This window comes from Notothenia rossii (genome assembly GCF_949606895.1).
Source record: "Notothenia rossii genome assembly, chromosome: 5".
Lineage (NCBI taxonomy): Eukaryota > Metazoa > Chordata > Actinopteri > Perciformes > Nototheniidae > Notothenia > Notothenia rossii.
Genome location: NC_136903.1, coordinates 32,991,067 through 33,004,649, shown reverse-complemented (window position 1 = coordinate 33,004,649; position 13,583 = coordinate 32,991,067). Strand labels below are relative to the sequence as shown.

Below are 13,583 nucleotides of genomic sequence, written 5' to 3'. Positions count from 1 at the left end.
GGATCGATCTCACGAAGAACTATTGGCAGAAAAAATGATAATAAACTCGAGAGACGGCTGAGTGACCGCAGTGCAGAATCGCTGTATAGTTTAAATCTCCTAACAATGTTTTCCATTTTGGACATAGGCCTATTTACAGCCCTTAATAACATTCATTTTCTGGGCTCAATATGTGTCTTGGCTGTTTTCGTTGTGAAAACAAGTGGACCGCAGAAACACGGATTGCCCGTCCTCATCTGCGCTCTTATTTTGAAAGACAACTTCCAGTAGCAGGATATGAAAAAACGCGGGGGTTTTTTGTTTCTGTTTTCTAGTGATTTTATTTTTTGTTTTGAGAATAGAAAATGAAAATCACCCCGTTTTTTAAGTTTAGTAAATCCATTTTTGACCATGATAAAGAAAAACGCCTTGTATTTCAATTTTGGTTTTTCAATTTGAAAACGAAAATCAAATATCCAGTCGTTTTTTGTTTTTGAACATCCATTAGTGAAAAGAAAATCCAATGACCAAAACATACACTGACCCATAACTTTGACCCAGTTTATCAGTTCAAACTGTCAACAAGGTGCCCAGCACTGCTCGGGCCACACAAGGAGCAGAGACGTCTAGCCTGTAAAAGCGGACAAAAGTGAGCGGCGAGGACCAGCTCGCTGCTGCACAAATGTCTTGGATGGAAACACCCTTGAACAAAGCCCAGGATGTAGCCAGACCACGAGTCGAATGAGCACGCAGACCCGAAGGTGCCTGCAAACCCTGACTCGTATAGGCCAAAGCAATTGCCTCCACAATCCAGTGAGAGAGCCGTTGCTTAGTAACGGGCTTGCCCTTCTGAGGGTTAGCCCAGGACACAAAGAGTTGGTCATTATGACGAAACTCTTTTGATCTGTCCATATAAGTGCGTAAAGCACGGACTGGACACAGCGGCGGAGGAAATGCCTCAATGTCAATTGGGGTACATGAACCAACCACCTTAGGTATAAGGGCAGGGTTGGGCTTCAGCAACACTCTCGTTTTCCCTGGGGCGAACTGAGTGCATGAAGGATGTACAGATAGCACATGAATGTCACTGACTCGCTTGGCGGATGCCAGGGCCAGTAACAGCACTGTCTTGATTGACAGGTGCTTCATGTCAGCTTCTTCCAGGGGTTCAAATGGGGTTAGAGTGAGCCCATCTAAAACCACTGTCAAGTCCCATAAGGGCACTAGTGACCTGGAAACAGGGAGGAGCCTGCGAGCTCCCTTCATAAAACGGCAGACCAAAGGATGTTGGCTGGCCGTCTTACCCTCAAAGCCCACATGGCATGCAGCAATAGCAGCCAGGTACACTTTGATCGTGGAGAAAGCTCTGTGTTTTTCAATTAGGTCCTGAAGAAATGATAAAATCACTCCGACAGGGCATTGAAAAGAGGTGTGCCCTTTTTGAAGGCACCATTCCTCAAACACCCTCCACTTACAGTCATAAAGAGACCTGGTGGAGGAAGCTCTCGCACTCTGAATAATGTTTATCACCTTCTGCAGGAGACCCACTGTATTCAGATTGTACCACTCACTGGCCAGGCCCATAGTGCCATGCGCTCCGGGTGTGGGTGAAAGATCGTCCCCCTGCTTGAGACAGTATGTCTCTGCGTAGGGGGAGCTGCCACGGCTGACCGCACAGCAGCTGATAACATTGCAGGCCAGTGCGGAGCTATCAGGATCATTGTGTGGCGCTGTTCCCTCACTCTGGCCAGAGTTGGGGGTATCAGAGCCAGGGGTGGAAACGCGTACAGGAGGACCGGAGGCCAAACGTGCATGAGCGCGTCCACGCCTAATTGTGCGTTTTGATCGCGCATTGACAAGAAAAGCTGACATTGAGCATTTTCTTTTGATGCGAACAGATCTACCGCGGCTCGGCCGTAACGCACCCACAGCTGGCTCACAACCATTGGATGTAGAGTCCAGTCTGCATATAGTGGTACACCTCTGGACAGCAGATCTGCCCCGAGGTTCATCACTCCCGGTACGTGCGTCGCTCTCAGAGAGAGGAGACGGCCGCAGCTCCACAAGATCAGTTTGCGTGCTAGCATGTGTAACTGGAGAGAGCGCAAACCCCCTTGTCGGTTTATATACAATATTGTGGTCATATTGTCCGTCCTCACGAGGACATGGTGTCCTCTGAGAAAAGGCAGAAAGCGTTTTAGGGTGAGGAACACCGCTAAAAGCTCCAGGTAATTTATGTGCGCCCGCTGGAGGTCTCTGCTCCAGAGACCCCTCACCGAACGACGTTCGTAAATACCTCGCCAGCCTGTCAGACATGCATCCGTGGTGACCACCTTCCGTGAAAGGACAGCACCCATAGGCACGCCCCGTACTAGAAAAGTCGGGAGCAGCCAGTGGCGCAGTGTCATTACGCATTTCACAGTAACCATCACTCTCCGCGCGCCATGACGTTTAGTTTTAGAACCCTGTTGTCTTAACGGGGCTATCGCGGCTTCCGTACATCGTACAAACACTCTTTGACTGAGAGACAGACCGAAGGGAAGTACTCCCTATTCGTAACAGATCCCCTGAAATGCGAATAGAATAAGGGCTAACTCTCCTCGGGCTTGTGAATACAGAATGCCCGAGAAGCGAGGGGGGGTGACAGCGAATTGGAGTCTGTAGCCCCGTGTTACTGTCTTGAAAAACCAAGCAGATGTTGTGAGCATCTTCCACTGTTTGCTCCTTAGAGCCAGCGGAGATGTCACGTCTCTTAACCTCTGAGTCTCTATTTGTTGTGTTATGGGGCCCTCTAGTGTCTGAACACGGTGGTACCCCATTTCGACAATCCCCAGCCGGCACTGCGCATGCGCGTGACGGTGGTGGCTTTACATCCCCAGTCGCCACTGCACATGCGCGTGGAGGTGGTGCCTTCACAGACCCGTCTATTATCCGCCTTTTGAGAGAGGCCGTAGCTGCTCTCAAAAGGGGAACAGTTGACGGACTGTTTATTGTTTTCATTGTTTTTCTTTTCATTTTTTTGAGCTGCGCCCTTGGCCTGAAGCCTGGATGCGTTAGCGGAAAATGGTTTATATGAGAAACAACAACAATATTGTGACATGTGTTTTTGCGGACTTGAGGATGGCGTTGAGGCATCTCTCGAGGCAGCGGGAACACATCTGGAGCTGGGGAACCGTGGACTTCCAGCTCTGTCACAGAGGGGAGAAGAGGAGGCTGTCAGGCCGCCCGCTTCTTCTTCCTCGACTGCTGGCCGAAATTCTGGGTTGGCTGCGCCTGGGCTGCAGCCGGAACCGGAGATTTTCTAGGGCAACTCGCCCTTGTCTCCTGCCTGGGCTGGGGACTCGTGGCGGGCTGTGACTTCTGCTGCTTCGGTATTTTGAACCGAGCAGGGTTCGAGGTAGCTTGGGCGAAGGACTGCCTCTGTGGAGGCAGCGGCTGGACCCTTCGAGGGAGACAGAGGTGGAGAGCCTCGTCCTCCTTCTTTTGCGACTCGCATCTCTTCTGCATGGAGACGAGAGCGGAGCCGAAAATCCCCTCGGGAATGATGGGCATGTCCAGCACATCCTCCTTTTCCCGGTCTGGGAGGTTGGTGAGGTTGAGCCATCTAGCTCTTTCCTGCACCACCATGATTCCCATTGCCTTGCCCGTGGCCTGGACGGCGCAGCGTTGAACGCGGAGACAGATGTCCGTGATCACGGCTCTCTCATCCAGAACGGCTGGTCCAGGATTGCTTGACAGATCCTCGCAGAGCTCCACTTGGTATGCGGTTAGCAGCGAGGAAACGTTCAAAGCCCTGGCGGACAACGCTGCGGCTCTGTAGGACCGTTCAGTCATGGTCGACTGGAATCGGTCCGCCTTCGCCGGCAGCGTGGGGTTCCTGCTTGGTGTCGGAGCCAGCCTCGATAGGAGGTGGGCTGCCACCAGCGGTTCCATAGGCGGTATGCGGAGCAGGCCGAGCCTCTCCATACCATCACAGTCTAGGGAGGAGGCACCCTGGATTGGGGCCTTGTTGCTGAAGGGCCGGTCTCTCCACGAGACCGACACCTCATCCAACATCCCCGGGAAGACCGGAAGGAGTTGCCTCTTTGTCCTCGTTGCTTGGGGCAAATGTTTCCCCTCGTAACGGGACCTGGAGGTCTCCTTGGCCCTTTCGGGCCATGGGATGTCTAGCCTGGACGCGGCACGCTGACACACGGCCTGCAGGTCCATGCTCAGACAGGGCGAAGCTGGTGTGCTATCGCCCGGGAGAGCAGCCATCGCTCCCGGCTTTGCAGCCTGAGCCGATGACACGAAGATATCATCTTCTTGTTCATCCGAGTCGGACAGGAGGAACTCAGAGGCATCCTCTTCGTCCTCCATATATTCCAACTCCAGGACATCCTCCGCGGGCGAAACTATGGTGAGGTCCAGCCGGGAGCCCCAGCTTGGTATAGCGTGGGGCTCCGCTCTCGCGTCTCTTGCCGCCAACGGGTCCCAGCCTGACACGGCGCGGGACTCCGGTTCTGCAGCTGCCGCTGTTGGTGAGCCCCAGACCGACAAAGTGCGGGGCTCAAACTCTGCGGCGGACGCCCCCGTGTCTTGATTGCCAGCCGGCAAATCAGTGGACATGAGGGGGTCCTGTCCCGACAAGCTAGCTTGGCCTGATAACCGTCGGCGGAGGCTCTTGATGGTGAAGCGGGCACAATGCCCGCACGAGCTGGGGTTGTCGATAGCCTCCTGGGCGTGTTCCAGCCCGAGGCAGGACGAGCAGACCTGGTGTGAGTCTGTGCCTGATATTTTCAACCCGCAGCCGCAGAGCCGAGCCTCCGAGTCCCTGACTCCTCTGGTGTGAGGGAGAGAGGTGTCCATCTTGTTCACCGTGGTGACAGCGGTGGAGAGGACCCCCTCATAACAGGTATGTTGCCGTAAATGTTTTTTTCCAACCTGTCGTTAATCCGGAGAAAAGCGACGGTGTAGATTTGTTTTATTCTCAAAGAATATTAACTGATGTGTTAATATCTTTATCTTCTTCTCCTCTGGTATGAGAGAGAAAAAGAAAAAACGTCCACGCTACCGTGGTGTCGGTAGTGAGGGAAGGCAAGCTAGCAACAGGTGTGTTGCTAGCTTGAAAAGAAATCAAAACCTTACCTTTATTTCCGAAGAAAAAAAGGCGAGGTCGATTTGCAATATTAACTAGTGTGTTAGTATTAACAGTCTTCTTGCGAAGCAGAAAAGCAGCCGGCGAGCGCCCGTCGACCGAAAGTTAGCTTTGGGTTCAGTCTGTGGACAGTTAAGCTAGCCCGGGTACGATCTATTGAGATGTGCTCTGAAGCGAGAAGAGGTGTTTGAATGACGAATGCGACGTAGCGCAAGCTACTTATAGGGGGTGGATTCCCTGACGCTGACTACAAGATCACCAGCCAATCAGGATTGGCGTAATGAGATTTATGCTTCTGTTTGCTCTGCGGTGAGGCGCATCCCATAGTGAGACATCGAACGGAGTGTTATGAATGAGAACATCAGTGTTTGCCATCAAAGCTCCAGCTCTCCCCGTGTCTCCTTCCTGAGTCGGTGACTCCCACTGCATTGCTACACAGAAGTTTCTCCCACAATATGTATACAACAATGCATCATATACAGTGCTTGAATTGGAATAAAAAAGGTGCCAGTACTCTAAATCAGCAACAAGTATTTGGCACAAAGTCATAGTATATCCTATAATGGTGGTGGGTTTGTCTCTTTACTGTATATTTTAGAAAGGCTCACTGTACTTAAACAAAATGACTCAGGGTGCATCTGAGATTAGAGGGGGTGCAGTGGTAAAGTGCTATTTTTATAAGTGGGGAGTGGACCTGACACCCTCTAGTCTAGGGGGGTCCGGGGGCATGCTCCCGTTGATACCTCTCAACATCCATAATGAAACAACTGTAAACAGATTTACTTTTTCTTTATGGATATAAAAGAAAGTAAAGCTTGACTCCTACTGGCTGGTTAAATGACTCCTCGTCCCTGAGGCCACTACCAGTTTTTTGTGCCATTTTGCTGGATTTATTTGTCAATAGCGTTGCTGCACAAAGTGATAGCCCTCTAGTTTAAATCTACTACGCAAAAATAAACATATGGAGATGGGTTACTATTTAAAAAAAATTGCAAATCTATTTGGGAACAGTGGGGCCGGGCCTCAAATCCTATAGGGGGGTCCGGGGGCATGCTCCCCCGTTTTTTTTTTTTTTTTAAATGTTGGACTTAAATGCATCAATCTGGTGCATTTTGAGGGGGAAATAAAGAGACTACACCCATATGAAACAAAAATGTATACATTTAAATCATCATAAAATCATGGCCATAACCTTTAACATACAATATCCAATATGAAAAAACATTTAAACTTGTTTATTTATTTGTTTTTGGTTCATTTATAGTTGTGAGTGTGTCTGGGCTCCTGAATCGGCCTCTCCTCTCCCCCCTGCTCCTCTTTGAGGCAACAGCAAAGACTAGTTTTAGCTCTCAACAAGTTTATCTTACCTTTTTTCACCTAGTTAACATTTTGTTTGTATTATTCATGCATATTTTACTAATCACTACCCCCTCAAATGGAAATATGTGTTTACATAAATGGTGACCGAACCGTTTGAGACCCACTGAGATAACTTAAACTAAGTTAACTATCTAAAGACTCAAGAGAGTAATTTACCTCACCAGAGCTGTAGTTATCAGCCTCTCAGTCTGACAGCAAAGGACTCTCCCTCCACCTTGTTGTTTTAACAGCTCCTTATATCCGTTAGCGCAGCAACAATACACGTAACCGGTGCGCGCGCTTTCTCGCTCGCTCGCGCCACACATACACCAACACACACCCTCCCGAGCTTGAATGACACACAGAGACCAATCGAGGGCATTAGTATGATCTGTATGAAAGTGGCAATGTCGGCAGGCCACGTCATGTAGACAGCCAGTCACCCTCTGTGAGGCAGAGTCAGACCCACATTTGCGCTGCGTTGCGTTTACAATATATATACGTATATTGCCGGCGGCTGAGTACCGGCATTTTACTGAGTACCGGCACCTTGCCGGTACTCAGTAAGAAGTGCCGGTACCGCATGGGTAAAAATCAGAAGTGTACCGCGTACCGGTGAGTACCGGCCCAATTCAAGCACTGATCATATACACAACAACCTGTACATACTGCCATGCACAGATGTGCTGCATCTTTGCTAAACATCTTTGCTTCTATATGTAGCATTTACCAAGGATTTGAAAGCTAATGCAGTAGGACTAATCTGGTTGGGATTATAGATGTACCTGCAGGATTCTTCCCTTTGAGTTTGTTTCTTCATGGTTGAAGGAAATTATTGTAAGTCGCCTCTGATAAAAACATCAGCTAAATGAAATGTAATTTAATGTATTTTGAATATACTATAACCTCATCTGCAATTCATCTACTATTTGCACCTTCAGGTTGAAACTGCATTTCCTTGTACTCTGCTCTATAACAATCACATTGAATCTGATTTAAATATTGTAACGTATAAAGCTTACGTTCGGCCTGCACTTGTACGAAGTATCCCAGGGTCAGAGCCATGGTCTGTGAGTCCAGGCTGCTGAGGGTCTTGGCGGCGGTGAAGCCGGTGATGGGGGCTCCGTTCAGCTGGGCGTAGTAGGTCATCTCCGCCGGGTTCTTGGGACCGGGCAGCCGGCGCATGCTCACCATCTGTAGGAGAACAGTCAAAAAGTGTTTAATATCTCAAACTGATAAAGACAATCAGTCAATCAAAAGTCATTCATGTAATAGCTCTGGACTAATCTGTTCCAAAGTCTGAATCATAGTTTATTTTTGAACATTTTGACGCACAACATATCCTATGTAGCTAAATGTAATATACAATCCTTAATCTCTTCCCCCTAACAGATTAAAAATACTTTATCCACGGTTGTCCAATCAAAACCCTTTGATCACTTGCTGCGAGATAACTGCACATGGCGAAGACACTAGAGGATAACTGAGTCACTTGGAATCTCAGTTTCTTTTCATCATACATCTAACACTTTTTTTTTGGAAAACCCATCACACGGTTCTAATCAAGTGTTGTAATTTAATGTTGTCATAAAAAGCAGGGATGTGTGGTATTAAATGGCTGGATTATTTCTCCCCCCCCCCCCCCGTACTCCTTGTCTCTTCCTTCTGCAGCTATAAAACTGGTCATCTGTGACTTCCCATAAAACCTGGCGGGTGTATCGGCATAAAGCTAGGGATATTTCATTTGAACAATATGGAACAATGGGTAGGGAGTCGACACATACAGAGAATAAAATACACAAACCTATGTACTGCCGAATACAATACCACCATAACGTCTCAATATAATGTTAAGATCGCCATATTTTAAAGGGCCATACCCTCTTAGAGCAGCACAATAAAATCATATATATGTAATTTTCCAAAGTATGCTGTACCATAAGTGTTTCTTTAGCTTAGCATACATCATCATTTATTATTTTGCCCATTTATTCATTTTAAAATGTGAGATTATGATTCTAAGCAGTGACAGGTTTAAGAGCCTTTTTTGTCGATGCATTTAAAGAAACTTTGATATGTGACGAGACTTGAGTCTGATGAGTTTGCTCCCATTCAATGGAAGAAATTATCCCATTTGCTCATTTATTTTCAGTATCAAGGAGTCCATTATTTGTTGGGCCTTTAAATAGATTGATAAAAGTAAGAAAAAACTCCAACTTCATTCCATCAAAAATGCTGTTTTGGCAAACATTTAATTATTATGTTTATTTTTGTATTAATCTTTTATTTTATTTTACTCTTAATTGGAACAATTATCACGAAGATATATTCCCCAATGGGATTATTAAAGTATTTTAGATTTTTTAATTCTTATTCTGTTGCTACTTTAACACCTGAAGTTCCCTGAGGGGATCAATACAAAATAAAAGGGTCTATCAAATGAAGAAAAGCAGCAAGTCATTCAAATAAATAACGCTGTATTTTTTTCTTAATCAATTATTAAATAATTAACAGTTCAATTTGTATTTACACATTCAGCAGTGGGATAGCAGGTGATGGTGGAGCCTCGCAGATGGGGCTGCTGCAGCCCCCTCAGCACCCCCCCCCCCCCTCAGCACCGCCCCCCCCCTCCCTTCCCGCCTCCTTTTGCGATGTCTCGCAGCAAGCAGGAAACAAGCCTTTAGGACAGAGAGTGAATACACATACTATACAGGGATGCTGTATGAGAAACCAATGTGAGTTTGGAAAATTGCACAATATGAATCTATTCTAGTAGACCTCAACAATGGAATTATGATCAGTAGAAATGGCCATGTCATGGGACCTTTAAAACTGTACTGTTGGTAAGAGCTGTCGGTCCATGTAGCAGGTTCAAATCTGGCTGTCGGTGCCTTAATGCTTGTAATCCCCTCTTTCTCCCCTATTTCAACAATGCCACTCTCTAATAGAGGTTAAAATTGGCCCAAAAAATCTTAAAAGAATATAAAAATGACTGTTGGAATAAGTCTGGACCAACTGTTTGCAAATCAAATGACACCCACATGAATTTATTTTACAAATTCACCATTGTGTATATTTATATATACAAAGAAAGAATTTATTTTCTCCGCCGTCTTAGGTCTTTTGGGGCGAGCAGAGAAATTCTTCTGTTGTTCTTTACATCTGTGATCATGTCTATTCTGCAGTACTGCAATACTACCTGGTACAAATGTTTGTCAGCAGCTTTAAAATCAAAACTGCTCCACCTGTTAAAAATCTGCTCAAAGATTGTTGGTTCCCTGTCAGAGACTCTATGACTCAGCCTATCATAACAACCTTGTGAGGCTGTCCAACAACATCATCTCTGACCCAAACCATGTTCTGAACTCTGAATATGAATTGCTACCATCTAATCGGAGATACAGGGTCCCACGATTCAATAAAGTCAGACTGAAGCACTCCTTTGTGCATCAGTCAATCCTCACAGTAAATACAGAGCTAAATCCCAGATCAAATGCACGCTGAAGGCTCTTGAGAATGTTTTCTTTCACTGATTGTGCTGTTACGTTAAATGTTTATTTTTTGTGTTTCATGTATTGTGTCTGGATACATGTCTGTTGATGTTGGACATGGAGCTGCTGTGACGCAAGTCAAATTTCCGACTTGATCTGACAAATAAAGTATTATCGTATCGTATCGTATCATATATCTCATACGTGTAAGCATGTGACAACCCAGTCTCATGGCATTTCGTGTTCACCAACACGATTTTTAATCTATTGATTCGTGTTCAGCAACACGATTTTCCCCTTTTTTTCGTGCTGCAAAGCACGATTTTAAAAGCAATGTATTTCTATTGGTAGTCTCACGGAAGCTGTGTGGTTCATAAAAACATGTTCTTACTCAATATCAAGCCTCAATTATTGCTTTTATTTTAAATCGTATAATTTCTGACTTTTTTGCCATCTGTGAGGAAAATAAATGGGGCTGAGAGCCTCAGGATACTGAAATCTGTATTTTTTAAATCTTTTTTTCCTTCTAATTTGTTATTTTTTTCAAAATAACACACTGTTATTTACTCAACAATAACACATAATTATCCTTGTTTTTATTTATTGGTTTATTTCCATAATCTTGGGATTTTTTGACGTCCGTCAGGAACTGAATTTCAAAATAAAAATAACCGGAAACAGACGTAGGCCTCTAGGAGTTTAGGATGGCCGAAGACACTACACTACCCATAATCCCCAGCTATCGTTTAGGACTACAGTCCCCGTGATTAATCTTCAAGCTCTGGGATTCGATGTTGGAGTGGCAGTGCGCCAAGGTTAGGCCGAGTGTCAAACAGCTGTTTGAAATGGAACGAAACCACGCCAGACTATCCAAAACTGGAATCGAACGCCCCCCCAGAAATACACATGCTGGCTATTATGTTTCGCGAAATGTTCAATGGGACGTCTCTACTGAACGTTTTCGTTTTTCCCACAATTAGAAGTTGCCATGACATTGGTGTTATCAAATGTAAAACATGGTGAAGGTGATTGTCAAGTGCCAACGATCAGGAGGGATATTTGATAGTTGGTGCTTGAGAAGACTAAACATTTATCTGCAATTGACATGAATGGAAATGAGTAATAAAGTATATTCATTACTCGTTATTCTCTACTAATAGTTCATTAAAGACTGTATATTATGGCTATTTTGCACATCCCTTTCAAGATTTTCAAAGGTTATTGACATATCACATACACAACTACGATGTAGTTATGCAATGAATGAAAATCTTGGGTCACAGGTTCCTCAACAGTGCATTACAAGACATCTATCAATATGTGTGTATACCTCCACCATTAAACTGTCATATTCTGCACATTTCTTATACTATCTACATACATAAGAGTATAATTCATATGTATAATATCAGTTAAAATAAGTGCTTCAACATAGTTAACATTGCAGGAAAGCAATATATTAGGCGTTAAGTACTTTGTCAGGCTTAATATTTATCTGTAGATACCCCCAAAGCTTTTTTCTTATTTAAAAGAAGACCTTAATCTAAAGTATTATTTAATGTTTAAATAAAGGTTAATTCGTTTTTCTGTTTTGCACCTCCTCCTATTAATATCTTTGTACATCCTGCACTAAACTGTTTTATTATAGAGATCACTTATAGTATCTTCTTGATTTTTTATATTCTATATTGCTATCATTGACCTTCTACTTTCCCCCTATGAAAGTATGTACTCTTAATATTTTTTTAATCAAATATAACACATAAAAACAATAATTCAATAACGTGCTTTAACCACTAGGCGGTGCACACAAGGTACACACAGCCATAATAACTTTGTATTATTAGTGTAGGACACTTATGTATGTACAACATATGAAGATGTGTAGTTTTATTCATGTTTTCACATAATTTTACAGCATATTGCTATACTATTTCAGACTCAGTATTTACATTCTTATATTCAAAGAAAATCAGTAATATCTTTAAAAACGAAAAGTCCTTTTATATCAGCTGTGCACTGTTATGGTGTAAATATAACCTATCTATAAATGAGATCAAATGTAAAAGTCAGCCAAATTAGTGTTGATAGTGCAAGGAGACGTATTGTGTGAAGAGAAATTCAAGATGTTGTTTAATTGTTGATATATTTATGATCCACGACCACGTAAAGTATTCAGTTTGGGCGGCATTTCTTCCAGTTTTTCCAAAGGTCTTCTCATCAGGGCTCTATAAATAGAGAACTACGGCAGATCTGTAATATGTAATGCAGCCGAACCGTGTATTACAATGCCGTTATGTGATGACTTTCAAAGAGGAAAGCAAGAACACTCGGAATTAAGTATTATTTTATTCTTTTAAAATGTTTTTCCGATTTCATATCATATAAACACCAAATCCCAACATGCATTGCGGCTAAAACATCCAATTAGCGAGCTTAAACCATAGCTGAGGATCTTGGGTAATCGCTCGAAATGCCTACGTCTGTTTCCGGTTATTTTTATTTTGAAATTCAGATCCTGACAGACGCCAAAAAAGCCCGATATTATGGAACTAAACAAATAAATAAAAACAAGGATAATTGTGTGTTATTGGTGAGTAAATAACAGTGTGTTATTTTGAAAAGAATAATTATTAGAAGGAAAAAAAGATTTTTAAAATACAGATTTCAGTATCCTGAGGCTCTCAGCCCCATTTATTTTCCTCACAGACGGCAGCAAAAGTCCGAAATTATACGATTTAAAATAAAAGCAATAATTGTGGCTTGATATTGAGTAAGAACATGTTTTTATGAAGCACAAAGCTTCCGGTCTTCCAATAACACGTAATGCCGTGAGACTACCAATAGAAATACATTGCTTTTAAAATCGTGCTGTGCAACATGAAAAAAAGGGGGAAATCGTGTTGGTGAACACGAATCAATAGATTAAAAATCGTGTTGGTGAACACGAAATGCCATGAGACTGGGTTGCATGTGAACATGGTGTGGCAAACATTACACCTGCTACATCAGGTGACATAAGCATTGTGACCATGCTATGCTGACAAAAGCATTTAGCAAAGAGGGGAAAAAAGAGCTGCTGAGTGCATATCATAGACTAAAACTGTAAATGCAGTTAGCAAAGATGGGCTGAAATGTGGAAACTGGTTCTTTTAAAGCAAATACAAATATAAACAAACCATAACTGTTAATACAGACATTATTTATGTGCAGGAATGAGTTTTAAACCCTGAAATGAGTTAGCATTATAGTGCTTTCTGGTTCCCTTATCTCGAAGTTAACATTTTTGTTTGGAAGTTTGAAATAGGGTCTGTTGCTGAAGAGATTTTCACATATACGTTATCACTGAATCACTCTATGACAGACTCAAATCAAACCCCACCCACCTGTACAGTGTAGCTCCCTACGGAGGTGGCCCTCCGGGCTCGAGCCGCCCGAGTGCCCTGCCTCCCGGCCACCAGGAAGAGCTCGGCCAGACGCTGCTCCATCAGACTGGCAAAGCTCTGGTAGTTGGCCTCCAGAGAGGAGCTGTCTACATCCTGGATCACTGTGAGTAGAGATGAGAAGGGAAGGGTTAAGGAGGTAAAGAGGGGTTCAGGAGGGCATAGTATGGGATA

General features: G+C 44.1%; 1 protein-coding gene across 5 annotated transcripts in view; it reads right to left on the bottom strand.

Moving 5' to 3' along the window:
• The window catches only part of kiaa1549la (KIAA1549-like a), a 202,899-nt gene that overhangs the window by 77,766 nt on the left and 111,550 nt on the right, over positions 1-13,583 (bottom strand). For all 5 annotated transcript variants that reach the window (XM_079680850.1, XM_079680851.1, XM_079680853.1 and 2 more), the window contains exons 9-10: positions 13,353-13,513; positions 7,498-7,669 (exon numbers count right to left, since the gene is read on the bottom strand). In XM_079680850.1, the coding sequence (XP_079536976.1) occupies positions 7,498-7,669; positions 13,353-13,513 (333 nt within the window). The remainder of the gene's footprint in view (positions 1-7,497; positions 7,670-13,352; positions 13,514-13,583) is intronic.